General features: G+C 46.6%; 1 protein-coding gene across 1 annotated transcript in view; it reads right to left on the minus strand.

Moving 5' to 3' along the window:
- The window catches only part of gpc4 (glypican 4), a 57,837-nt gene that overhangs the window by 13,071 nt on the left and 16,825 nt on the right, over window positions 1–27,941 (minus strand). The window contains exon 2 of the mRNA XM_020471942.2: window positions 9,388–9,546. Coding sequence (XP_020327531.1) covers window positions 9,388–9,546 — 159 coding nt within the window. The remainder of the gene's footprint in view (window positions 1–9,387; window positions 9,547–27,941) is intronic.

Raw genomic sequence — 27,941 nt, forward strand, 5'->3', positions numbered from 1 at the left:
AGGAGTCCGAATGTAGATCCTGACAGCAAGAATCTTGTTAGAGAAAAAGAGAGCCTGGAAGAATCTCTTCTCCCGCCCCCGAAGTATGAAGCACTGATGTTGGGCCCAATCCATCACCCCAAGAGAGGAGCCGATCAACCTCCCTAGCACTCCTCCCTCCCCTTTCCTCCCATAAGGAGAATTGGACGTCCCTCCTCCTCCCCCTATCCTCACAGTAATTGCTCCCTTTTCTTGTGGGGTTCCACCCCTCCTGCTGTTAGGACTGCAGTGGTGGAGATGTATGGGTCTTGATGCGTGTGTGTCCTGGGGCAGAAGGGCTTAATCCCAGACATAGCTAGCTCCCCCAGACAGACAGGGACAAACACAAACCCCAGGTCAGAGGGAGATAAGAGAGCATAAACTATTTCTGGCCCGTACTTAATTGGCCATGACTCCTAACTCCAGGCACATGATGAGGACTCTGCTCTACCACTTCCTGTGTGTCTGTGTTTGTCTCCAGCTCCAGATGAACCATTAGCCACCATCATCATTACCATCTCCAGCCACTAAATACAACGAGCCGCAGGCACGTTTCCTGTGGCAGACACGTCCGTAGGAAATGGCTGCTTCTGGACGTCTCAATGTGAGAATTGGGGTGTAATCACTAATCCAAACACTTGCAAAACGGAACAACTAAATTCAGGTACTGTAAAACTTCAATAAAAACGCTGAGTCTCAGCGCCTGTCCCTTATAATAGCCGGGCAATGGCACACAATTCAGAAAATAAACGTCTGTTTCAAATAAACAATGGGTGGAAATGAATTGATTACGAGGTTAAAATGAATTACCAGAGACGTAACCAAGTCAAAGTCCTAAGCAAGTCTGAATCTTCGAGTCAAGTCAAGTAATAATGGGCAAGTGTCAAGTAAAGTCCCAAGTTCCACAGCTCAGGGTGAATCAAGCCACAAATCCCTTATCTAGGGTTTCAAGTACTCATGTCAGTTAAGTGTCTAATGCCAATTTTATTGCAACTGAAATGCATCAGTGATTTTGGACCCACATGTTTTACAAATGGCATACCTTTCCCCAACTACCAGTCTTTGAAACCGAATGCTAGGATTTTTGGGACCGATTATGCCCTGATGCAGAGCTGGCACCACAGGTCCCAGAGTGGTTGGCAAATTGTTTTCAATGGGGCCCGGAGCATTTACTAATCTGGTAACCTACCCAGGTATACATCAGGACCCTATAGGATCTGACAGTGAATCATTAGTAGTTGTAAAAAAGGTATGTATATTAGCATGGGACCAGATTTACATTTGAATCATTTAGCAGATGCTCTTATCCAGAGCTACTTGCAGGAGCAATTAGGATTAAGTGCATTGCTCACGGGAACACCAATAGATGGTTCGAATCCCTGAGTCGACATGGTGAACAATTGACCTTTCGGTTACTGGCCAAACGCTCTTAACCACTAGGCTACCCGCCGGCTAGGTACACAGATGTTTTCTAAACTGGCCCTAGGGAGGTTTGAAAACCCTGTCAAACTGGAGCAACCTTGTACGTTTTAATAGGAATTAATTAAAAACTAGATTTTACACAAACAACCACTGCAATTGGACAATAGAACTCACAGTGCTGAGAATACAATGCAAACCTGCATAAAGCAGAGGCCAATGCAACTGCAATTAAAAATCATGTATATTTATGTCATCAGTATTATGTAGGTGAAAGATGAGTGACTGTACATCTGACTGATCACCTCATTCAGGGCAACTCAATACAGCATATGCAATGTGGATTCAGAACTAACCATTCTACCAAAACAGCCAATTGCTATTTTCTAGAACAAATTAAATCTAAACTAGACATATTGGTGAAGTCAGTGCAATCTTTTTGAATCTTAAAAATACCTTTGATACTGTGAATCATGAAGTTCTCCTATCCAAACTATCCTCCCTTAATGTGTCCACTGAAGTCATTAGTTGGATGTATTCCTATCTGGCAAACAGAAGCAAAATGGTTCAGTAGGACTCTCATTACTGTAAAATTGGCGTCCCACAAGGGTCAATATTACACACCCTTCTGTTTATCTACAGTTGAAGTCAGAAGTTTACATACAACTTAGCATTATACATTTGTACTGTTTTTCTCAATTCCTGACATTTAATACGAGTACAAATCCCCTGTCTTAGGATCACCACTATTGTAAGAATGTGAAATGTCAGAATAATAGTAGAGAGTTAATTATTTCAGCTTTTAGCTCCCACATTCCCAGTGGGTCAGAGGTTTACATACACTCAATTAGTATTTGGTAGCATTGCTTTTACATTGTTTAACCTGGGTCAAATGTTTCAGGTATCCTTCCACAAGCTTCCCACAATAAATTGGGTGAATTTTGAATTCCTCCTGACAGAGCTGGTGTAACTGAGTCAGGTTTGTAGGCCTCCTTGCTCGCACACGCTTATTCAGTTCTGCCGACAAATGTTCTATAGGATTGAGGTCAGGGCTTTGTGATGGCCACTCCATTACCTGGACTTTGTTGTCCTTAAGCCATTTTGCCATAACATAGAAAGTATTCTTGGGGTCATTGTCCATTTTGAAGACCCATTTACAACCAAGCTTTAACTTCTTAAGGTATAGGGGGCAGCATTTTCACTTTTGGATAAATAGCGTGCCCAATTTCAACTTCCTGCTACTCATGCCAAGAATATAAGATATGCATATTATTAGTAGATTTGGATAGAACACACTGAAGTGTCTAAAACTGTTTGAATCATGTCTGTGAGTATAACAGAACTTATGTAGCAGGCAAAACCCTAAGGACTAACCGTTCAGAATTTCTTTTTTTTAGGTATCTGTCCAGTGATTTCTCATTGGGAAATTATATTTCTTAGGCACTTGTTTTCAGTTCCTACCACTTCCACTGGATGTCACCAGTCTTTGGAATTTGGTTGAGGTTATTCCTTTGTGCAATGAAGTACAGCCATCTAGGAAATGGGTAACACTGTTGAGAGTTGCGCAAGACTCGAAAAGTAGCGTTGGTTTGTTGTCTTCCTGTATTGAACACAGATAGACCAGTCTTCAATTTGATCGATTATTAACGTTTAAAAATACCTAAAGTTGTATGACAAAAGTAGTTTGACATTTTTTGGCAAAGTTTACAGGCAACCTTTGAGATATTTTGTAGTGACGCTGCGCAATTTGGAAGCATTTTTTTTCTGGATCAAACATGCCAAATAAATGGACATTTTGGATATATATGGACGGAATTAATCGAACAAAAGGATCAACTGCGATGTTTATGGTACATATTGGAGTTCCAAAAAAAAGAAGCTTGTCAAAAGGTAAGGCATGTTTTATATTTTATTCCTGCGTTTTGTGTAGCGCCTGCAGGGTTGAAATATGCTACTCTTTGTTTACTATTGTGCTGTCATCAGATAATAGCTTCTTATGCTTTCGCCGAAAAGCTTCTTTTTTAAAATCTGATATGTTGGCTGGATTCACAACGACTGTAGCTTTAATTGAGTATCTTACATGTGTGATTTAATGAAAGTTTGATTTTTATATCATTTTATTTGAATTTACCGCGCTGCATTTTCCCTGGCTTTTGGCCAAGTGGGATGCAAGCGTCCCCTATAACATAAGTTAACTTCCTGACTGATGTCTTGAGACGTAGCTTCAATATATCCACAATTCCCCTTCCTCATGATGCTATCCATTTTGTGAAGTGCACCAGTCCCATCTGCAGCAAAGCACCGCCAAAACGTGCTGCTGCAACCCCCGTGCTTCACGGTTGGGATGGTGTTCTTCGGCTTGCAAGAATCCCCCTTTCTCCTCCAAACATAATGATGGTCATTATGGCCAAACAGTGTTTTTGTTTCATCAGACCAGAGGACGTTTCTACAAAAAGTACCATCTTTGTCCCCATGTGCAGTTGCAAACCATAGTCTTGCTTTTTCATGGCGGTTTTGGAGCAGTGGCTTCTTCCTTGCTGAGCAGCCTTTCAGGTTATGTCGATTTTGGACTCGTTTTACTGTGGGTATAGATACTTTTGTACCCGTTTCCTCCAGCATCTTCACAAGTTTTTTTGCTGTTGTTCTGGGATTGATTTGCACTTTTCGCACCAAAGTATGTTCAACTCAGGGAGACAGAACTTGTCTCCTTCCTGAGCGGTATGACATCTGCGTGGTCCCATGGTGTTTATACTTGTGTACTATTGTACACTATTGTACTATTACTAACGTGGTACCTTCAGGCATTTGGAAATTGCTCTCAAGGATGAACCAGACTTCTGGAGGTCTCCAATTTTATTTCTGAGGTCTTGGCTGATTTCTTTTGATTTTCCCAGTCAACTTAGTGTATGTAAACTTCTGACCCACTGGAATTGTGATACAGTGAATTAAGTGAAATAATCTGTCTGTAAACAATTGTTGGAAAAATTACTTGTGTCATGCACCAAGTAGATGTCCTAACCGACTTAACAAACTATAGTTTTGGCAACAAGACATTTATGGAGTGGATGAAAAATGAGTTTTAAATGACTCCAACCTGTATGTAAACTTCCGACTTCAACTGTATATAAAATGATCTCCCACTTGCGTGCACACAAGTTAACATGCAGACAATGCAGTTCTTTATGTACACCAAAAAAATTGACTAGTTAAGTTTACTGAAGCTATGGTACATGTTTCTAAAATGGACGACTAATTCTTGCCTGCATTTAAATTTTAAATGGACAAGACTATGTACTTCTCTAATAAATCCATTGATTCTTCTCAACGAGCTGTTCTTGTTAATGGGGAGAATCTGAAAGTGTGTAACTTCAGATATCGCAGCATCATTTTAGACTCCAACTTGACATTTAAGAAACATGTTAAGGTGGTGGGGGTAACACCATCAAGTTCAGATTATCCAACTTAAGGTTTATAAAGACCTTTCCTTCCTCTGGAGGCCACCAAACTATGTAGGCATGCTATGATCTCACATTTGCGATATTGCCCCACATGCTGGTCACAAGCTGGAGCTACTAATCTGAAACTATTTGAATCGCTCTACGAATTTATGATTTTTGATAACAAACCAAACAGTTACCACCATTGTCATATCATTTACAAACACAATTGACTTAGTCTGGATAGCTTAAATCAGTATGTAGATGCAAGCCTGGTCTTTAAGATCCTGCATGGTCTTGCCCCTCCCACCAATGCCGGCATATCATGCTCAAGGAAACCATCTCCAGGATAACAAGGGCAGTAACTAGATTGGATTGCGTTGTCTCTTTCCAACACAGTACACTATACTGGAATGCATTGCCCATGGACTTGAGAAGCTGCACCGATTATTGTAATTTTATATTGACAACACGGCTCAAATCTATCCAAACCTGTACACGAGTTGTTTTAGTGAGTATTTGTATAGTAGCTGTGTAAAGGCCCTTAGCTGCCCAGGGACTACTGGTGCAAATGAGCTTTTGGCTAACCTCGGCACATTTACATCGATGTTACATTATTGATGTTGATTAATGTGCATTGTGCCTTATAGATAAATAGTTTAAAAAAATAAACATTTCATTTCAGTTAATCATTTGATTGAAAAGGTCAAGGTTGTCTAGCCAGGCCAAGTTTGAATATTGCCTAAACCAAATTTGATTAAATTCATATTTGACTTCTAACACTAATGGGCTATAAATATTCTACATAATGTTACCACTTTGTTTGCCCGACAGAGTGCAAGAGGGGACAGTGCATTGGCTGTAGCCTACGCAGCTGCAGACTGTGGTTATCAGTACCTAGTTGATCAAACTGAGAAATCCTCTCCTTTTCTTCCCATACAGTTTAGGTGTAGGCTGCTGCAACATTTCTGTGAAGAGTTCTTGTTTGCGTCTGTCAGGAGTGATGTGTTATGTTTACTAAATAAATACCGGAAGATTGTGGAGTGGCGCACGCTTTGCTAGATTACGTGCTTTGTGCCTGGCCTGCTCAACCTATGATTTCCATGAATCGAATTGAACAAGACACAGAACAGAATGCACAGAACCTGCAGCACTCCGATATCAAGGACAGATGGGCTTACATAGTGTGTGAGATGACAAATCAAGTCTCTCCAGTCATACAACTCAAGTCACGAGTCATAGATGGTCAAGTCAAAATCGAGTAGTGCTTCAGTCCAAGTCACGTGACTCGAATTACCATGAATGTTTGATTACATTAAATAATTCAGAAATGACTTAAATTGCAATCTCCCATTTTAAATCACCAGTAAGACACTGTTAGCCATTGACAAGCAAAAAAATTGTCAACAACTTCAGGAGTACAGGTCCCATAAATCATCTGGTCATCCTCTAGCGGTGACGGTAAGAACTGCCTGAACAGTCAAAGAATTAGTGGCGTTTTTGTGACGGACAAAAGAAATGATAACAGTGAAGGAAATAAATTGATTAAAATGCTGGAAACAAACAACAAACCATGCAAATGAGCAAAAGCTGTGTGCATTAAGGTGGACACCCCACCCAGGGAGGGCGAGAGCGCCGCCTGAGCCGGACACCCCACCCAGGGAGGGCGAGAGCGCCGCCTGAGCCGGACACCCCACCCAGGGAGGGCGAGAGCGCCGCCTGAGCCGGACACCCCACCCAGGGAGAGAGAGAGCGCCGCCTGAGCCGGACACCCCACCCAGGGAGAGAGAGAGCGCCGCCTGAGCCGGACACCCCACCCAGGGAGAGAGAGAGCGCCGCCTGAGCCGGACACCCCACCCAGGGAGAGAGAGAGCGCCGCCTGAGCCGGACACCCCACCCAGGGAGAGAGAGAGCGCCGCCTGAGCCGGACACCCCACCCAGGGAGGGCGAGAGCGCCGCCTGAGCCGGACACCCCACCCAGGGAGAGAGAGAGCGCCGCCTGAGCCGGACACCCCACCCAGGGAGAGAGAGAGCGCCGCCTGAGCCGGACACCCCACCCAGGGAGAGAGAGAGCGCCACCTGAGCCGGACACCCCACCCAGGGAGAGAGAGCGCCGCCTGAGCCGGACACCCCACCCAGGGAGAGAGAGCCGCCTGAGCCGGACACCCCACCCAGGGAGAGAGAGCCGCCTGAGCTGGACACCCTGGACTAATGGTTCAGACGGAGAAGAGCACAGCAGGGCTTTGTAAAGGTATCCCACAACTAACAGCTCAGAGACAGGCCACACAGACACAGAACATACGCGTGAGACCGAGAGAGAGGGCGGGCTAAAGCAGCCACCACATTCCGACATGTCACATTCTTGTTCACATCTGGCTGCAATACACACTCCCTGGTAGACTATCCTGCACACACTCATTTACAGCACCAACCTGGGGAAGAAGGAATCAATTGGAAGCTGGGGATGATTAGGTGGCCATGATGGTATGAGGGCCAGATTGGGAATTTAGCCAGGACACCGGAGTTAACACTAGAGGTCGACCGATTATGATTTTTCAACGCAGATACCGATTATTGGAGGACCAAAAAAAGCCAATACCGATTAATCGGACGATTTTTGTTTGTTTATATATATATATATTTTTTTAATAATGACAATTACAACAATACTGAATGAACAATGAACACTTATTTTAACTTAATATAATACATAAAAATCCATTTAGTCTCAAATAAATAATTAAACATGTTACATTTGGTTGGAGAAGAAAGTAAAAGAGCAGTGTGTGCCATGTAAAAAAGCTAACGTTTAAGTTCCCTGCTCAGAACATGAGAACATATGAAAGCTGGTGGTTCATTCTAATATGAGACTTCAATATTCCCAGTTAAGTTTGAGGTTGAGGTTGTCGTTATTATACGACTCTCTCTCTATTTATCATTTGTATTTCATAGACCTTTGACAATTGGATGTTCTTATAGGCAATATAGTATTGCCAGCCTAATCTCGGAAGTCGATATGCTTGAAGTCATAAACAGCGCTGCGCTTCAAGCATTGCGAAAAGCTGCTGGCAAACGGAGGAAAGTACAGTTTGAATGAATGCTTACGAGCCTGCTGCAGCCTACCATCGCTCAGTCAGACTGCGCTATCAAATCATAGACTTAATTATAATATAATAAACACAGAAATACGAGCCGTAGGTCATTAATATGGTCACATCCGGAAACTATCATCTCGAAAAATAAACGTTTATTCTTTCAGTGAAATACAGAACCCCTACGTATTTTATCAAACGGGCGGCAACCCTAAGTCTAAATATTGCTGTTTACAATGAACAAACTTCAATGTTATGTCATAATTATGTAAAATTGTGGCAAATGAATTGCGGTCTTTGTTAGGAAGAAATGGTCTTCACACAGTTCGCAATGAGCCAGGCGGCCCAAACTGCTGCATACACCCTGACTCTGCTTACACTGAATGCAAGAGAAGTGACAGTTTCAGGTACCGCATTGATTATATCTAGTTAAACTAGTAATATCATCAACCATGTGTAGTTAACTAGTGATTATGTTAAGATTGATTGTTTTTTTATAAAAAGGTACATTTAATACTACCTAGCAACTTACCATGGCTCCTTGCTGCCTGCAATCACATAACAGGTGGCCAGCCTGCCACTCAGTCTCCTCGTGGATTGCAATATAGTCGGCCATAATCGGCATCCAAAAATGGCAATTACCATTATGAAAACTTGAAATAGTTTCCAAGTTTTCCAGCTGTGCAGCATAACTAATATATTTGAGGTTTGGGTACTGTGGGTTCATGAAAATGTGTGTCTGGAGAATATCCAACCAGGCATCCTCTAGCCTGCACCTACAGACCCTCCTCAAGCAGCAGAGGCAATAGCCAGAGTGGTGACTGGGTTCGATGGAGGACAGGAGGTCTCAGGGGCCAAACTGTCCCGCTGCCCTCTGACAGTGACACAGCATTGTCACATGTTCCCATGCACTGCCTCACAGTAGGGCAATCACAGTGAACATGATCCTGATATTTTTACACACACACCACAGAGAGAACAGGAAGTGTGTCAAGTGAAAGAAGGCTGGCTCTGGGTGTGTGGTCCGTCAGAGCATGCATGCCTCTCTCTCCCCCCAGACAGTAGGGCGAGAGGGGATTGGCCAGAGGTTGCAATGTCTGATACTTTGAGAGACAGGTGGACCGGCCAACAGAGACGGGGTGTCTTTGCTGCAGGCTGTCAATGCACAGGCAGGTTTGGGTGTCAGTCAAGGCCAACACTGCCCACGCGCTGCTGCTCTGGGGACTGGGACAAGACGCTGTGCTGCTAAGGGGGGTGGGAAAGGACGCCGTGCTGCTAAGGGGGGTGGGAAAGGACGCCGTGCTGCTCTTGGGACAGGAAGCCGTGCTGCCTAGCAGTGGAACATAGATGGACTGATACAGTAGGAAGGTAGGGGTGTGAGTGATTTTGTTTGAGCTTGTATACGTGCGTTTCAATCTTACGGTCAAAGTGGCTGTGCCTCTGTTTGAAGGTGCTCTGTAGGTTGGTGCTGAGCTGGGAGACGGGGGCCTTCAGGTCCGAGTGGCTCTGCTGACTCAGCTTCTCCTCCATCTCCAGCGTACAGCATGAGTATTCCTGGGGACACACCTTCAGATGGGTTCCTACAGAGGCAGGGCGAGAGAAAACCAAGAACAACCATCATAAAGAGAATTCACAAAGCACAGTTACACACCGTGAAAAACTGCTTGTTTCCTGTTCGTTACGTGAATCAGGTGCCATGTTCTCACAGAAGAAAATAAACCATGTTAAATAACCAAAAAATCGAATTGATACGAAATACATTGTGATGGTTGCAGCACACCATTGTCTCCTTGCCCTTAATTGGGCAGTCCAATAATATCACATAACATGCGGTATCCCAGGTTTCCCTGCTTCATGCAGCAGGTACAGAAGCAGACTCTGTAGAAACACCTACCCAAGAGAAAGAAAAGGTTTATGCTCCTCACAGTGACCTCTCACAGCACCCGTCAGTCGAGACATTATACCGCAAGCTTCTGCAGCTGTGTCATGTGGGAACAATACACACCAGAGTGCACACTGACAGGGGGGGGAGGGGAGAGACTGCTAAAGACAGGCTTGGTCCGGGGAGGGAAGTTCGAGCGCGGATGTTAAACAAGTTTAACAACCTGACATCTCTAAGTGCTGACACCCCATCCGGTCAGTCTCTCTTCTAACCCACACCCTCTGCTGTACAGAACTGACAAGTTTGGCAAAGAGTGGTCAAAGTGGACTCAACAGCGATTTATGGCAGGGGTCAGAGCAGTGCAGCAGCAGAGGGCCGGAGAGGCGTAGAGGCAGAGGGCCGGAGAGGCGTAGAGGCAGAGGGGCGTAGAGGCAGAGGGCCGGAGAGGCGTAGAGGCAGAGGGCCGGAGAGGCGTAGAGGCAGAGGGCCGGAGAGGCGTAGAGGCAGAGGGCCGGAGAGGCGTAGAGGCAGAGGGCCGGAGAGGCGTAGAGGCAGAGGGCCGGAGAGGCGTAGAGGCAGAGGGCCGGAGAGGCGTAGAGGCAGAGGGCCGGAGAGGCGTAGAGGCAGAGGGCCGGAGAGGCGTAGAGGCAGAGGGCCGGAGAGGCGTAGAGGCAGAGGGCCGGAGAGGCGTAGAGGCAGAGGGCCGGAGAGGCGTAGAGGCAGAGGGCCGGAGAGGCGTAGAGGCAGAGGGCCGGAGAGGCAGAGGGCCGGAGAGGCGTAGAGGCAGAGGGCCAGAGATGCAGAGGGCTGGAAAGGCGTAGAGGCAGAGGGCCAGAGAGGCAGAGGGCCGGAGAGGCGTAGAGGCAGAGGGCCGGAGAGGCAGAGGGCCAGAGAGGCAGAGGGCCGGAGAGGCGTAGAGGCAGAGGGCCGGAGAGGCGTAGAGGCAGAGGGCCGGAGAGGCGTAGAGGCAGAGGGCCGGAGAGGCAGAGGGCCGGAGAGGCGTAGAGGCAGAGGGCCAGAGAGGCGTAGAGGCAGAGGGCCAGAGAGGCAGAGGGCCAGAGAGGCAGAGGGCCGGAGAGGCGTAGAGGCAGAGGGCCGGAGAGGCAGAGGGCCAGAGAGGCAGAGGGCTGGAGAGGCAGAGGGCCGGAGAGGCGTAGAGGCAGAGGGCCGGAGAGGCGTAGAGGCAGAGGGCCGGAGAGGCGTAGAGGCAGAGGGCCGGAGAGGCGTAGAGGCAGAGGGCCGGAGAGGCAGAGGGCCGGAGAGGCGTAGAGGCAGAGGGCCAGAGATGCAGAGGGCTGGAAAGGCGTAGAGGCAGAGGGCCAGAGAGGCAGAGGGCCGGAGAGGCAGAGGGCCAGAGAGGCAGAGGGCCGGAGAGGCAGAGGGCCGGAGAGGCAGAGGGCCGGAGAGGCGTAGAGGCAGAGGGCCGGAGAGGCGTAGAGGCAGAGGGCCGGAGAGGCGTAGAGGCAGAGGGCCGGAGAGGCAGAGGGCCGGAGAGGCGTAGAGGCAGAGGGCCAGAGAGGCAGAGGGCCGGAGAGGCGTAGAGGCAGAGGGCCAGAGAGGCAGAGGGCCGGAGAGGCAGAGGGCCAGAGAGGCAGAGGGCTGGAGAGGCAGAGGGCCGGAGAGGCGTAGAGGCAGAGGGCCGGAGAGGCGTAGAGGCAGAGGGCCGGAGAGGCGTAGAGGCAGAGGGCCGGAGAGGCGTAGAGGCAGAGGGCCGGAGAGGCGTAGAGGCAGAGGGCCGGAGAGGCGTAGAGGCAGAGGGCCGGAGAGGCGTAGAGGCAGAGGGCCGGAGAGGCGTAGAGGCAGAGGGCCGGAGAGGCGTAGAGGCAGAGGGCCGGAGAGGCGTAGAGGCAGAGGGCCGGAGAGGCGTAGAGGCAGAGGGCCGGAGAGGCGTAGAGGCAGAGGGCCGTAGAGGCCGGAGAGGCGTAGAGGCAGAGGGCCAGAGAGGCAGAGGGCCGGAGAGGCGTAGAGGCAGAGGGCCAGAGAGGCAGAGGGCCAGAGAGGCAGAGGGCCGGAGAGGCAGAGGGCCGGAGAGGCGTAGAGGCAGAGGGCCGGAGAGGCGTAGAGGCAGAGGGCCGGAGAGGCGTAGAGGCAGAGGGCCGGAGAGGCGTAGAGGCAGAGGGCCGGAGAGGCGTAGAGGCAGAGGGCCGGAGAGGCAGAGGGCCGGAGAGGCGTAGAGGCAGAGGGCCAGAGAGGCAGAGGGCCGGAGAGGCGTAGAGGCAGAGGGCCGGAGAGGCAGAGGGCCGGAGAGGCGTAGAGGCAGAGGGCCAGAGAGGCGTAGAGGCGTAGAGGCAGAGGGCCGGAGAGGCGTAGAGGCAGAGGGCCGGAGAGGCGTAGAGGGCCGGAGAGGCGTAGAGGCAGAGGGCCGGGAGAGGCGTAGAGGCTGAATGCAAAGTTGCAGCTGCAATAATGTTATGTTTTTCTTTCTTTTTAAAAAGGTGGTTGTTGGAATTTGGGAAGAACACAGTGATCCTTTCACTCCGCCCAGGCTCCCAACGGCCTGTTTGGGTTTCCCCACCAGCCATCCGCTTGCTCAACAACTCTGGCCCTGGTGGTCTGCAGAACAGGCCACTCTGCTGGCGCTACTAGCACCACTAAACACACTACACCAAACAGTGTTACTAGCACCACTACATTCACCGGCTGCAATGGCACCCTATTCCCTACATAGTGCAGTACTTTAACCAGGGCCTGTGGTCTAAAGTGTATTATGCCTAAGGACAAGTGTGCCATTTAGGACAGACATGAAATCAACAGGTCACTAGATACTAACAATAATGAGCGTGGAAATCAACAGGTCACTAGATTCTAACAATAACGGACAATTAAAAAGACTATTGCCACAACAAAATATGAACTGTGTAATCAGGCGTAGTATATAAAACAAGAGTTGAAAATATACCCACTCCCTGACCATCACGTTGTGGGATGTTCACAGTGTGTATTGGTGTGATGTATATGAGGACTAAACTACCTTTGTACCACCACTAGAACAGTGTGTCTAAGCAGTGCTACACATGTCAGAATTGCGTATGCCAAAAGACGAGTGTGGACTTGAAGTACTACTGACGTGAAGGAGTACACACACACACACACAACTCATGCATAGTGCACACTGTGTAAGGCTCCCAAAAACACCAACAAATTTTCCACAACAACTTATATGACTCAGAAGGTGGAGAGAGAATGTTGTCACAACCCCTTGGTTGGTTGAAGTATATAACTTCTATAAGAAGGCCTCGACCTTGCTAGCTAAAACACCACACCCAGAGAAACAGAGAAGCATCACCACCTTTCAACCCTAACCCCCCCACTCTTGGGATCAAGCCCAAATCAGACTCAACTTGACCCCCCCCCCCCCCCCCCCACCACATACAGCAAGAGAGGAAGAGAGAGTTGGCAACCACTACCTAAACACATTCACACATCACATCACACATAGCTCTTTGTACCAGATGATTGGAGAGAGCAAAGTAAGCAGTGAGTGCATGCGCGCAGACACACAAAGCATGCACACACCTCCTCTAAGTGAAACAGAGATTCTGCCTGTATTCCACCAAGGCCTCCCTCCCTCCCTGCCCGCCTGCAGTACAGGACCACAATGTAAAGGCCTTTATCCATGTGGAAAATGTCTGTAACCAAAGAACACAAATAAAACTGAGATGGCCAATCTTTCACAGGAATCTCTGTACAAATGTCACATTGTTAGCTCACGGGCTAAAGTCTCTGAAAATGTTCTCGTATTAGTTAACGCATACTTTGGGAAAACATTAGGGCGGCCAACTTCTCCAACCCCCGCACAGAAACAGGTTGTAAAATTGGAACAAGAGTAGACGGTTCAAATTTTTAAAAAAGGGAACGCTTGGCCGCATTGCAAATGGCACCATGTTCCCTTAAAGTGCACTACTTTTGAGCAGAGCCCTATGGGTCCTGATCATACGTAGTGCACTATAGGGAGCCATTTTATAGGAAATCCTTGACTGGACTGCCTAAAGTTTACTTTCTGAAGGTATGATCTTGCATGAAACATTTTAGTCACCACAAGTCTATGTATACTATATAAAAACAACATGCATTTCTCATCAGCAGGAGGTAGTCAATATTGAGCAAAAGTCTTCCAAAACAGTTGAGTCATGGGGTCAGAGTCAATGGTTAACTAAATAAACTAGAATGCTCAACCTTCCTTTACTTGGAGATTCATTCATTCTCCATTTCGGAAGGAACTGGTGCAATAAAATCTCCTGTTTCTAGTTTCAGGTGGAACTCCGATAACATGGAAATATTCACATTTATATTGAATAGAGGTTTTGTAACGAGTGAGAAATTCCTGCCATTTGTGTAGATCTTTGTTTGAGTAAATCTTTGCGTTATCTGGCAAGTAAACTCACTCAGTGCAAAGAAAAGTGGATTTCATATTTTTTGGAATATTCTCTGGTTTTTGGAATTTCACCTGCAACTGGAATGAGGCGATTAGAAGACACTGCTTCCTTCCAAATCGAGAATGGACAAAGTAAAAAAGGGCCAATTAAAGGTTGGTTTCCTATATTGTCTGTGGACCGTCAGCTCAACCTCAAGGACAAGCTTTAGATGAACGGTTGAGTCTGCTTGGCGACATACAACAACTCCCAATTAACTGGGAATCCCAACAAACAGCGAGCGGGTACATTGTTCAGGTTGTCAATCAGAAGGAAAAAGGAGGGTTATTTATGGCAGTCAAAACATGGGAGCCGTTAACAACATGATACTGTGTCATGGCATTCATCAGCAGTCCACTGCTTTCTGCTTCTCCTTTGTGGTTTCCACCACCAACCTCTTTAAACGGCTCATAAAAGAAGTCCCTTCCCTTTGACGTTCTCCTGTCTGCCCCTTTACACTGGAGGAGGACGTTCCCCTGCCTGCCCCTTTACACTGGAGGAGGAGGAGGACGTTCTCCTGCCTGCCCCTTTACACTGGAGGAGGAGGAGGACGTTCCCCTGCCTGCCCCTTTACACTGGAGGAGGAGGAGGAGGACGTTCTCCTGCCTGCCCCTTTACACTGGAGGAGGAGGAGGACGTTCTCCTGCCTGCCCCTTTACACTGGAGGAGGAGGAGGACGTTCTCCTGCCTGCCCCTTTACACTGGAGGAGGAGGAGGACGTTCCCCTGCCTGCCCCTTTACACTGGAGGAGGAGGAGGAGGAGGACGTTCTCCTGCCTGCCCCTTTACACTGGAGGAGGAGGAGGACGTTCTCCTGCCTGCCCCTTTACACTGGAGGAGGAGGAGGACGTTCCCCTGCCTGCCCCTTTACACTGGAGGAGGAGGAGGAGGACGTTCTCCTGCCTGCCCCTTTACACTGGAGGAGGAGGAGGACGTTCTCCTGCCTGCCCCTTTACACTGGAGGAGGAGGAGGACGTTCTCCTGCCTGCCCCTTTACACTGGAGGAGGAGGAGGACGTTCTCCTGCCTGCCCCTTTACACTGGAGGAGGAGGAGGACGTTCCCCTGCCTACCCCTTTACACTGGAGGAGGAGGAGGACGTTCCCCTGCCTGCCCCTTTACACTGGAGGAGGAGGAGGACGTTCCCCTGCCTGCCCCTTTACACTGGAGGAGGAGGAGGACGTTCCCCTGCCTGCCCCTTTACACTGGAGGAGGAGGAGGACGTTCCCCTGCCTGCCCCTTTACACTGGAGGAGGAGGAGGACGTTCCCCTGCCTGCCCCTTTACACTGGAGGAGGAGGAGGACGTTCCCCTGCCTGCCCCTTTACACTGGAGGAGGAGGAGGACGTTCTCCTGTCTGTCCCTTTACACTGGAGGAGGAGGAGGACGTTCCCTTGCCTGCCCCCCAGAACACTGGCTTCTCTGGTGAGGAGGAGGGGTGGTGGTGGTGTGGGGGAGGTGAAAATGCCTTGTGGACAAAACCCAGATTAGACACCACATCACCCCCTTTCCTCTGCCTGGCCTGCATCATGTGGCCCAGGACCAGACAGACTTCAGAGGAGGGAAACCTCCACCTCTACCACCACCCTGCAGGCTTAACCAGAGGGGTCAAAGGTTAACAGCCACTCCTGAGAGAGAGGTCCTGTCCTCTGACCCCTCTGTCCGCCAGCCAGCACATCCACAACACACACAAATCGCCTTAAGACACACGCATTAACAACCATAGATTCACATAAACACATTAACTGATACACACCAACAACCATAGATCCACATACATAAACACATTAACAACCGAAACACACCAACGACCATAGATACACATAGCACATGCCATACACACTACCCATCCACATACAAACATTAAACCACATGTCACACTGAGTCAGAAGTCAAATTCCCCAGAGGATTATTTCCATCCGCACCCTGCTGAACTCCAGTGACCACAGAGAAAGACTGCAGTGTTCATTTTAGCAGCTATTTTAGATTTAGTTTTAGTTGACTCACGCCTGGGAGCTGTGTAGGAGGGACAGCTGGGCAGATCCACTCAATCACACTGCGCAACTGAAAGACGGTAGTTGTGCCAATGAGAGGATTGCACTATGCAAAGCCATGCATGCTTATGATTGGACAAAATACATCAACTAAAACTAAATTTGTCAGATCATTTTTTTTCAAGTCCCAACTTTTACCAAAAGAAAATGTGTGATATTTTGTGGGGAGAAACAGAAGGGCATGAAAACTAATACCAGTTGAGGGAGAAAACAAGGTAGCAAACTAGATAGCAATTAGGTTATTTTAAGAGTTGTCCTCTTATTCAGTTCCCGTCATGTTGTCAGGTACTCTTCCCCTGCCCCCATCTCATCCATCCCTCTAGCACCCAACATCTCTCTCCCCGTCTGTCTCTGACTGGTCTTCCCTCTGTCAGTTTGGACAGTGTTTACCTCTAATTCATAACTACAAAGAACTCACGGTTTGACCACCCCGCCTTCCCCTGGAACACACGGTTTGACCACCCCGCCTTCCCCTGGAACACACGGTTTGACCACCCCGCCTTCCCCTGGAACACACGGTTTGACCACCCCGCCTTCCCCTGGAACACACGGTTTGACCACCCCGCCTTCCCCTGGAACACACGGTTTGACCACCCCGCCTTCCCCTGGAACACACGGTTTGACCACCCCGCCTTCCCCTGGAACACACGGTTTGACCACCCCGCCTTCCGCTGGAACACACGGTTTGACCACCCCGCCTTCCGCTGGAACACACGGTTTGACCACCCCGCCTTCCCCTGGAACACACGGTTTGACCACCCCGCCTTCCCCTGGAACACACGGTTTGACCACCCCGCCTTCCCCTGGAACACACGGTTTGACCACCCCGCCTTCCCCTGGAACACACGGTTTGACCACCCCGCCTTCCGCTGGCACACACCTTTGAAGTGCCCTATGTATTCTTCAAATTTACTTTTGGGGATTTTCAGGGACCCTTTTCTTTATGAGATACATGTGAAGCCAATGTATGAACAGGAGCCAATAACTGCCCTATTGCTGCAGTAGATCAGGCTTGAACTACAATGGACAGGGCCAGTCAGGTTTCTAGGATCAGGAACCAATGTTCCACTCATACGGACAAAGCTGGACTACCATTAATACACCCATTTTCATGGGAGGGTAAGAGAGCCGCACACACACACACACACACACGAGGTCATCTCTGTAATATGTTCAACAAGGTTTCTCTGTAAGCTGAAACCATTAGAGCTTCAACTTTTCATATGGAGATAACCAAGCTTAGCTTCTCCTCCACTTAAGTGATTTTTAAATACTGGAATGACAGGTTTACAGCAATTTTGCCAACCCAATAATGCATTTCAGGTCTAATTGTCCAAAGAACAGCTTCGGGGAGCCCGGCTTTAACCAGGAGTTTCTGAACAAAATGGTGGGCAGCACATCATTACTGTGCCATTTCCACTTTCTCTTTAGGAGTTAAGGCAACAGTCAGTCTAAATAGAGAAGCACTAATCTGTTTCAACTGTGTTTCAAATAGACTACAATTGCCTCAGACACCTAATGATAAGAGGCAGACATTTCAGATCATTGTTCTATGGTTATCCGAGGGGTCTTTGGATGTCAAATTTCATCCTAGGTGACCATTCACTATTGCCCTCTCCTGTGTGACCCCGGCAGTATTAAATGCCCAACATGCAGCTGGCGTCAGCAAGCAAACTAACGAGCAGGATATCCCACGTCGCACAGATATGCTGACCGGCGGGAAGACACCCAACTCAGAACTCCACTCTTCCGCTGGAGGCTACATTCCAAATGGTATCCTGTTCCCTTTATAGTGCACTACTTTTGACCAGGGACCGTAAAGATAGCTGGACACACTATAAAGGGAATAAGTTACCATTTTGGATGCAGGTCAACTCTGGTCATCCCTGATAGGAACTCTTGTACTCTACATGTCCCTCTGCTGTGGCCAGTCATCATGATCCAAGTCAGAGACTAATAAATTCAAATTAGCATCATATGTTGGTATCTAAATAAACATTGATGGTGAAACGAGTTGTATGTCTTGGTAGCGGGCTATAAAAATATACACCTACTATACTGATTCATGTGGGTTCCCAGAGGCAGTTTCATTGATTGAATTAAATCTTTCATGGAGCCATTTTTTGAGTCCTGTTTCATAGCAGTGCTCCTAAATATAAACCTCACTGCTCTAATTAAAACAACTCTGCTACAAACTAACTCGTACAATAGCAATGATTAACGGCGATGGGTCATCTCCGACCAGACGTCGGTCACAGCTCCTCACCAGGCCTAGTATACATCACCGTATGGTAATGGCTGCCTCCCTTTGTGCTAACAGTGGCAGAAAAACAGCTCAACTCCAACGCCACAGAATTACATGGAGTAACTTCATGTAATATCCGTGTCAGACCACCATGCCAAACGAGACGTGTGGCTCAAACAAACCAACTTGCCAACCCTGGTGGGAGTAGAGTGGTAAAGTGAGAACTGTTAGCTTTGCTTGTAGTTGAGTACTGATCACAGGTCACGTAATTTGCTAGCAACAACATTGAGTCACCATCAGTCGATGGTTGTGGCCCTTCCACGGGGGGCTGAAATTCATACGTTTAGGAAAAACTTGTAATACAACCAACTTTTTCCTCATTTGTGTTGATCAACAGGAAATGTAGTGGCCTTGACGTACTAAGTAAGCCGAGATTCAATTGGCACAAGAGCATTTGCACTGCAGTTGAGCAACACAAATGAGGGGAAAGTCTGTGGTTGTTTTCTATAAACATTTTTATTAAAGTATGAATTTCAGCTCATGGCGGAAGGACCGCAGTTGTACAGGACAAACAGTACATTTTCAGAACGTACATTTTTACAAGTATTGACTGATGGGGACTCAATGTTGCTAGTAAACACACAAGCAGTTATCAAAACGAAACTCCTCCTTGATATAAGAGACCAGAGTTGAGGGTTCCTCAGCTACCTTGCCTGTAACATGTGCTTTGACTGGCCTGCTTATATCCATTTAGAAGAATACACAACATTCCCTTAGGGGATCAGGAGTTTTGGTTAAGGAGAATTGAATTTGGAGAGAGAGATATTTTACAGTTAAGCAGCCAGCCACAAGACCTTGGAAAGCACTGGTGCAAAATGATGTTTCCTTAAATAAATCAGGGATTAAAATCTCTTCCAAAACACAGCTGTCAAAATACGTAAGATTTTATTTTCGGATGGCATTACATTGATAGAGAGACGCATGTACAGAGGCCAGAGTGGAACCTCATTACAAACATGACTTGTATATTTTCTGTTTAACAGCACCACAACATGGCACTGACACAGCAACAGGCTTGTAACAGGTTAAAAACCAGACTGCTGACAGCCATGGCATTTCCTAAGGCTATGGAAAAGACTATCAGCAGGCTAATATATTACATTGTTGAAGTACTGCCCGAGTTCAAGAAAAACAACCGCCAAACGTAAAATAATCCAAACAAACACACACAAAAAAGTACACACACAGAGACCCATAAATCTTAACCCCCTGCCACCGGAGAGAGTCCATCTCTGATTGCTAAACCAGTCATGGCCTCTCCATTTGTGAACATTCCAAAATGATATCATCCATGAACATTTACTCAGAAGGCCCTGAGGAGATTCCACAACATGGCCCTGGCCTCCCGCTCTGTGTCCGTTTCCCTCTCCCCTTCAGCTCAGCCCTCCCCAGCTCCACCTTAGTCTCCCAACACAAAAGCTCCCTGCCGGCCACTTCTTCCCAGGTCAGCTCCCTGTCTATACTACATCCCAGGTCAGCTCTTTGTCAATGATTTAGCTAGCTCCGGCATTTCCTCACAGATACTTTAATAGAAAGTTGACTAGATACCAACACTTACCACAGGGAGTACACGCAGTCACATCAAACTATTATAAGTAACTAGTGGGGAAATAAAGACTTGTCTTTGTCCCATGTTTATAATTGTATCGATATTTAGTAATGGGTAACTACTATATAGGGCCCATCTTTGTATCGGTGACCTGTAAAGCAGCATAGAGGAAACATAGTAATGCACTAATTTGGAGCTATGAAACACATTTACCTCAAGACTGAGGGGTTAGTTTAGAGCCAGCAGAGCAGAACTTCAGGAGAGCTGGACTAACTCCTAAATGGCACCCTATCCCCTATATTTTTTTATATAGTACACTACTGTGGGCCACTGGTCAAAAGTAGTGCAATATATAGGGGAAAGGGTGCCATTTGGGAAAACAACCCTGGACTGACTGAACAGTGTTGGTTCAACTGAGCAGAGCAAGGTTGAGGTGGTAGCAATTAAACTTCCCCAAATACTAACCCTCACTAAGGCCTCTATGTACAAAACGGTGAGAGGCCAAAGGAGTGAGAGAAGGGAGAGAGCGATGGAAAGAGAAAAAAAGGGAGTGGACTAACCAAAATGAGGTATTAGCAGGGAGTTAAGGAGAGATGTGAAGGAGTGTGCCATTACATGGATGGGAATAAACATACATTTGAAAAAAATAACGGAGGTAACGAGAGTAAGGAGAACCGAATCGTGTTTTAATCAGATAAAACGTCAATCTTACTTAGACAATTAGATATTGGCCAATGGTATGAAATGATAGTAGTTATAGTAGTCTTTAGTAGTAGTGTTACTAGCTAGGGCTGGATGATATGGCCTAATTATCATCTCCATTTTTTCAACCTCATGGGGCGAAATGTATGTGAGTGAGTGCGATTGATATACCTCTCGATTATCATTTTATTATAATTATACACTGCATTTCAAACAGTCCACAATAATCGAATGAATTCAGGGCATGTGAAATTATACCTAGACTAAATATATCCACAACCATAAGACCTACTATAGATATATATATATATATTAGTTTTTTTTAAAGTGTCACTTTCTGGTGCGACCCGACCGAATTTACATAGAAATGTGTGTTATAGATATGATTCTCAATTAACACAAATCTAAGAAGCAGTAGATATGTTCTATGTGCACTATTTCTTTGCTTCCTGTAAAGATTGGATTGTGTGTTTTACACCAGCTTCAAACAGCTGAGAATATATTTAGATAGTACAATGACTCCACACTATACTTCTTTGTTAAGTGAAACTGAAATGAGGCAAACTATTAACATTTTAGCAATAAGGAAATGGCGGAGCGATATCTGCATAGTGCATCTTTAATAGTTTTATCAAAATAATCTAACCTGCTTTTTTGCAATAATCACTGATCTGGCTTTCAAGTATATGAAAATGCCCCTATTTGTTACAAATTTAACCAGAACCATGAATAATGCACATTCACTAATAATGACTTACTTGTTGAAGCAGGCATTATAGAACATTAACACAAGTCTCAATCACTCAAGCGCTAGTAAGAAGCAAGCTAATCTTTATATTTCAAGTTTAGACAACTTGGATCTATTTGCTCGCTAACAAGTTAAAACAGTGAATTGTTATGAACACACCCTTCTGTCTGTCTCCAACTGTTTGAACAGTGTGCTAGCCTGTCCACTTTATGTTCAAATCAACTGGCTTCCCGTATTTCTCTAAATGAGAATGGGTTGCCAATTACATATATAATTGTGTTGTATGCTTATTGCACATTTATAAAACACAGACTAGACAGCTAGTATAACAGTCTGGCTAAAATGCTGCTAGCGTGACAGAGGATTCATTTTCCATAATCAATGTTAATTTATACTCCCGTTTTAGTAAGTCTGCTCCGAACACAAGCTGAGGAGTTGAGACATAAAAAGGGCATCAATAGAAAGTTTAACTCCTCTATTACAGCAAAATAATGTCTCCGTGTGTTTCAGTGTCCATATGACCCATTCTGTTGGACCAAGCCTCAAACGCAAATAGCGAGTTGAAACTGCTCGTCTCAGAGGAAGAAGGGATCTCCCATCTTTGTTGGCGTGAGGGGCAGGAGGAGGGGCTTGGTGTGTGTGTAAACCACAGAGGAAGAGGCGTAGCGAAAGGTTTTATTCTCCCCAAAATCTGTCAAAAATAAGCCCACTGTTTGTGTCCTTATTTTGGACAGAAGCTTGTCACCTGCCTTCGGGACAATGACTCCCATTGTTAGGGTGGAGACATGAGCATCTCGCCATTATATACAGATCTCTGGTGTAAATGGGAAGGTGAAGACGGCACAGAAGGAGTGAAGGAGATGAGACCAAAAAGACATGAGAACAACATAACCGAAAATGTAAAAAATAAAAACTTTATTCCTACGATACAAGCATTTGGAATATTGAGTAAAAACATATTGAATAATTCAAAATGTATCCCCCAGCCCTACCACCAGCAAGAGAGCCAGAGACACTGACCTCAAAGGGTGAGCAAAGCCATGAAAAAGCAATCAGTTTAAACTGAAGGGTCAGAACCCCCAGCACCTATTAAAGCAACAAACATCTTGTATCCTTGGGAGGGTGGGAGGACACACACGTCATGCTAAACTAAAAGTTAATCCAAGTCAGTCCAGTCAGTCTTTCTTCCAGATATCTGTTGAGTTCTCTCTGATCTAGTGCCGCGCTACCGGGGATTCCACATGTATAGCCTGGGCTTGTGCTAAAGAGAGTGTGTGTGTACACGTTATCTCCCCACATTCGCAGACAGGCAGAGGTTCTTCAGACAAAACGCAGAGGGCAAGTTACAGCACAGCTTGATCCCAAGGGAGCCGGAGGAAAAACTGGGCACAAAATACCTTCCCAACTAGTCCCTCCCTCTTTCCACTGACTCAGACTTTAAAAGAGAAAACCCCTCTTCACATAAAGCCAAGTGCTTTTACCATGGGAGCCTTGCACAAAAACCATGTTGTACTGCTGTCAGAAACATAGGCTACTGTCCATGAGATTACACATTTTAAAAGTTTGCTCAGAAAACCAGAGAAATCTGAACATTATAGGCCATATTATACTTGACTGTTTCTATAGTACAAAGACAGTGGCCAGTTTATTAGACACACCCATGTAGTACCGGGACGGAACCCTCTTTGCCTACAGAACCGCCCGAATTCGTCGGGGAATGAAGGGACCTAACGTATGCCGGGAAAACATTCCCCACACCATTAGCCTGTACTGTTGACACCAGGGAGGATGGGACCATGCCAAATCCTGGCTGCCATCAGCATGACGCAACAGGAAACGGGATATGTCGGACCAGGCATCATTTATCCCACTACTCAATTGCCAATAGCCAATCTGTGACAAGGACCGACGAGTTGTGTTCCGAGATGCCGTTCTGCGCCATTATTCGTCTGTCTGTGGCCCGCCTGTTAGCTTGCACAATTCTTGCCATTCTCCTTCCACCCCTCTCATCAACGAGCTGCTTTTGCCCAAAGGACTGCCACTGACTGGATGTTTGTTTGTCACACCATTATAGGTAAAACCCTAGACACGGTCGTGAGTGAAAAGCCCAGGTTGATGGCCGTTTGAGACACGAACGAGGGCCTGGCACCGACGATCGTACCATACTCAGTCGCTTAGGTCACTCGTTTTGCCCATTCTAACGTTCAATCTAACAGTAACTGAATGCCTGTACCCGTTTTATATAGCAAGTCATGGCCATGTCTGTAGAAGCGAACCATTCTCGTGAACAGGGTGGTGTACCTAATAAACTGTTAAGAGTTAGGCGCTATACTGGGGTATTTGTAAATAGTCAAAGGTTGGTTTTTCAATACTGTCAACACTAATATTAGTTTTGCCCATGCAGCAAACTGAGTAGCATTTTGCTGGGATGTCTGTCCTGCAGTGTCAGTGTCTGACAAAATAGTTTGTCAGACACTGTATTGAAATGCTCTCGTTAGCATTTAATCAACATTCACCATGGGGTTTTACATGTACTTGTTAGCATTGATAACCTTCAAATTACAGAGGCGCAGTAGGGGTTGAAAATAGCGCCCCTTGTGTTCAGTGCCAGTAATACTGGATATTCCCGGGTGGCACAAGGTCGGTATGACAATCTGGATACCGCTCAAACCAATACGGAGTGTACATGGAAAGTCATTTTCAACCCCCCACAAACGTCACTGTCCGTTAGGTGAAGAAGCATTTGAAAGGTTTAAAAATGTGAACACAAACATTTCAGTCTTGTCAGTAAAGGATGAAACGGGCCCAGGGATAAACAGCCCCTCAATGTTTATAACAGACGTCCAAAAGCAGCTGAACTGAGATCCACCAGATGTTGGGACAGGAACAGGACAGCCTGCTGCGGCCGCCCGGCAAAGCCCACCAGGCTGAATGAGGTCAGGTGCAAGATCAGGTTTCTGGGCCCTCAAAAGCTACAAAAGGGCAACAATGATTCTGATATACCTGTTGGGCTTTAGGGAAACTGACACCAGACAGGGTGGTGAGATGGAAACCAGTCATAGCCAACTGTCAAAGAGCGGAATAAATAATAAACCTAAAGCTTTAGTCATGACCAACCAATTCTGTCCCATTCCAAATTATATAGAGTGGATGTGTCAATAAACCACTGCGACTATGAGATAGGTCTAGCCTTTCCAACAATGTAACATGGTTCCTGTCCCAAATGGAAGCCTCCAGTTTCCTCACAAAGCCTGGTTTTTCTTTCAGGGAAAACTGCCACCCTCAAAACTTACCGACCGAATGATTTGTAGCTTTTCAAGCCTTTATTTAAAAAGCAAGGGAGTCTTTGAAGAGCCTTTGGTTGTAATTGAAGTGCCTCGGCCAGCAGGACTTCTACCGATGGTTTGTTCATGTTTTTTTGATGAGGTTTTGATGACCTCGTCAGTCAAATTTACAGGGCCTTGTGAAAAAGCCAAGACAGAGACCCTCCTACAGCTTGGCTGGAAATGAGAAAACATATTTAAAGCAGAGGACCGTGTTTGTTTTTTTCAGATCTCAGATCATTTGTTTATTATATGTTGAAAAGACTGGAGCGGAGTAAGGCATTGGGTCATTAGGTGACTTATTGGGCTAACTATGCTTTGGAAAACTGAGCTAAGTGTTAGTGGGAGCCTCATTGGTGGGAGTCTTGATGCAGGCCTTGGGAGTAATTAGCAGGGATTAGAGCGCATCTGGCCTGGACCCAGCACTGGGGTTCAAGCCCAAACATGCAGGCGAGTCCCTAGCTTCAGGCCTTCACGCACGCTGCTCCCCAACCACACAGGTCTCTGGCAAATACAAACCCTTGTTGTTATCGTCCTCATGATCTTCATAACAATCCAGAAATCTTGACTGATAGTTCCTGCATGGTACTTCATTAGAGCTTCATGTCTTGGTCTCTCCCTGGCGCTCACATTAGGGTTGGGCAATATGGCCAAAATATAATATCACTGCCTGATAGTATTGTATTTCTACATATGATTGATGGGTAGCGTTTAATTTGCTTTTTCGAATTGTAATTGTTTCTACTGATCAACCAAACTTCAACCCAATGATAGCTACCTGACAGTTAAGTAACCTATTTGTAGAACATTTCATTGGAATCAATACCCCTGTATACCACCCAACCCATAGTGAGCTCCAAAAAGTACTGTGACACATTTAGTTGTTTTGGCTCTGTACTCCAGCACTTTGGATATGAAATTATTCTATGGACTAGGAGGGTTAAGTGCAGACTGTCAGCATAAGTAGACCGTATCATCCTCATATTGGGTGAACCGTTTAGAAATTACAGCACTTTTTGTACATAGACCCCACATTTTAGGACACCGAAAGTATTGAGACAAATTCACTGTATTAAAGTAGTAAAAAGTATTTGGTCCCATATTCATAGCACGCAAGGGCTACATCAAGCTAGTGACTACAAACTTGAATGCATTTTTCATTTTCTTTAATTAGGTTTCAGATTTTTCACCAAACAAATGAAATGGTAAATAGTGTCATTTTGGATTCCCTTTTATTGTGAATACGAATAAAAAGTTTTAAAACACATCCACATGATTACGGATAATCCTAAATGATTCCCCCCCCCCAAAAAAAAAAAAAAAGTCGGTCAGGTCAGTCCCCATCCTCAGAGTTTGGGATCAGCACCAGAAGTCCTTCCCCACTCCTCACAGCTGGCTGAGTGACACCACCACTGAGTGATCTCAACACAAAAGACACCAGGGCTCAGATATCAAGGGAACAACAAAATACAACACAAAAGGAATTTCAGCAGTGAAAGAAGAGGCACTATGGAAAAAGGCTAATATAACAACGGCTGTAAAAACCATTGGCAGAGGAGCGGCAGAAGATCTGACTGGGACAATACCAAACGACAACTCATATTGAGGCATGACAGCAAAGCCTGGGGGAGAAGTGTGTGAAAACGACAGCAGCGGTCTGTTTTGGCATGAAAATCATCTGGAAGCCTTCCACACAAAGAACCCCTGAGGAGTAGATAGTGGAGAGAGAGGAGGAAGGAGGGTATAGAGGGAGAGAGAGAGAAGGAGAGAGAGAACAAGTACAGCTGGGTATGGAGAAGACCAAAGTAGAGGAGCAACAAAACACTAATAAACCATTATGGAGACAAGGAAAATACTGAGGGAGATTCACTAAGGCAGCAGGACGGAGAAGGAAACAAAACCCCTCTGGATTTGTTAGAGCAGCTCCTATGAGCTGAGTGGGAGGGGAAAGAGTCAGGGAAACATGAAGTGATATGTCAGCCGGAGCGAAGGGGGGAAGAGAGACTGCCGACTTAACAGCATGCAAACAGGACGTGTTAACAAGGAGTTTGACGGGGCGCTCCACGTCAAGCCAAAGTGTGGAAAGCCACAAACCCAGATATCTCACAGCTCTTCTCAGGAGGAGGTGTGGGCCCGTAACCATAGAAATACAATTCTGATTATATGGCCGTATACAAACTCAGTAGTACTAGAGAACAAACTACATAGCAACAAGCCAAACTGGCAGACACACATGAGCCTTCGATTAAGGTCATGGTCTGTGTGCCTCAGTAAGTCACTCTGGGCCCCTCTTTGTGGTAGTTCCCAGCTCCAGGGACCCTGGGTGAGGGTCTTGGTGGTCCTGGGTGAGGGTCTTGGTGGTCCTGGGTGGAATGTTGCAGGGAGGGAGGCAAACTGGCCTAAAAAGGGGTGCCCCATTGTTCCAACACACTGCATCCACCCCCAACTGATCTGATCTGTCGCTCACTGGGGCAGCGGGGAGGGTGAGGGGGCAGCGGGAGGGTGAGGGGGCAGTGGGAGGGTGAGGGGCCGGCCGTCCGGCATGAGGGAGGTTAAGAGATGGCAGCGTGACCACTACATCCTTAGAACACCGTGCCATTCCACTGCTGCAACAGATTTAGCACAACAAATGCTGCCAACTTGAATGGCATGTGCATTCCCATTAATCATAACATATTATAAAAAAGAATCAACATGTTGGAAAAATAACAAGTTCAACACCAGCCAATGTGGCTAAACAAGACCGGTAAACCTACCTACAGGTACTATGCTTTTTTGGTTCAGGTCTGTCAAGTGAAATGCTAAGACAGCCCATGGCTGAAATCCAAACGTAATCCCATTTCCTACAGAGTGCACTATGGAACATGATTCAAATGTAGTCCACTAGGTGCACTGTGTCTACAAAAATGAAGCAGTTAACTTGTTTTTGTGTTTCTGTTTAGCTTAATACTGGGGTTCGGTAAGTCTCAAGTAGAGGTCGACCGATTAATCGGAATGGCCGATT

Source organism: Oncorhynchus kisutch, linkage group LG15 (genome assembly GCF_002021735.2).
Source record: "Oncorhynchus kisutch isolate 150728-3 linkage group LG15, Okis_V2, whole genome shotgun sequence".
NCBI lineage: Eukaryota > Metazoa > Chordata > Actinopteri > Salmoniformes > Salmonidae > Oncorhynchus > Oncorhynchus kisutch.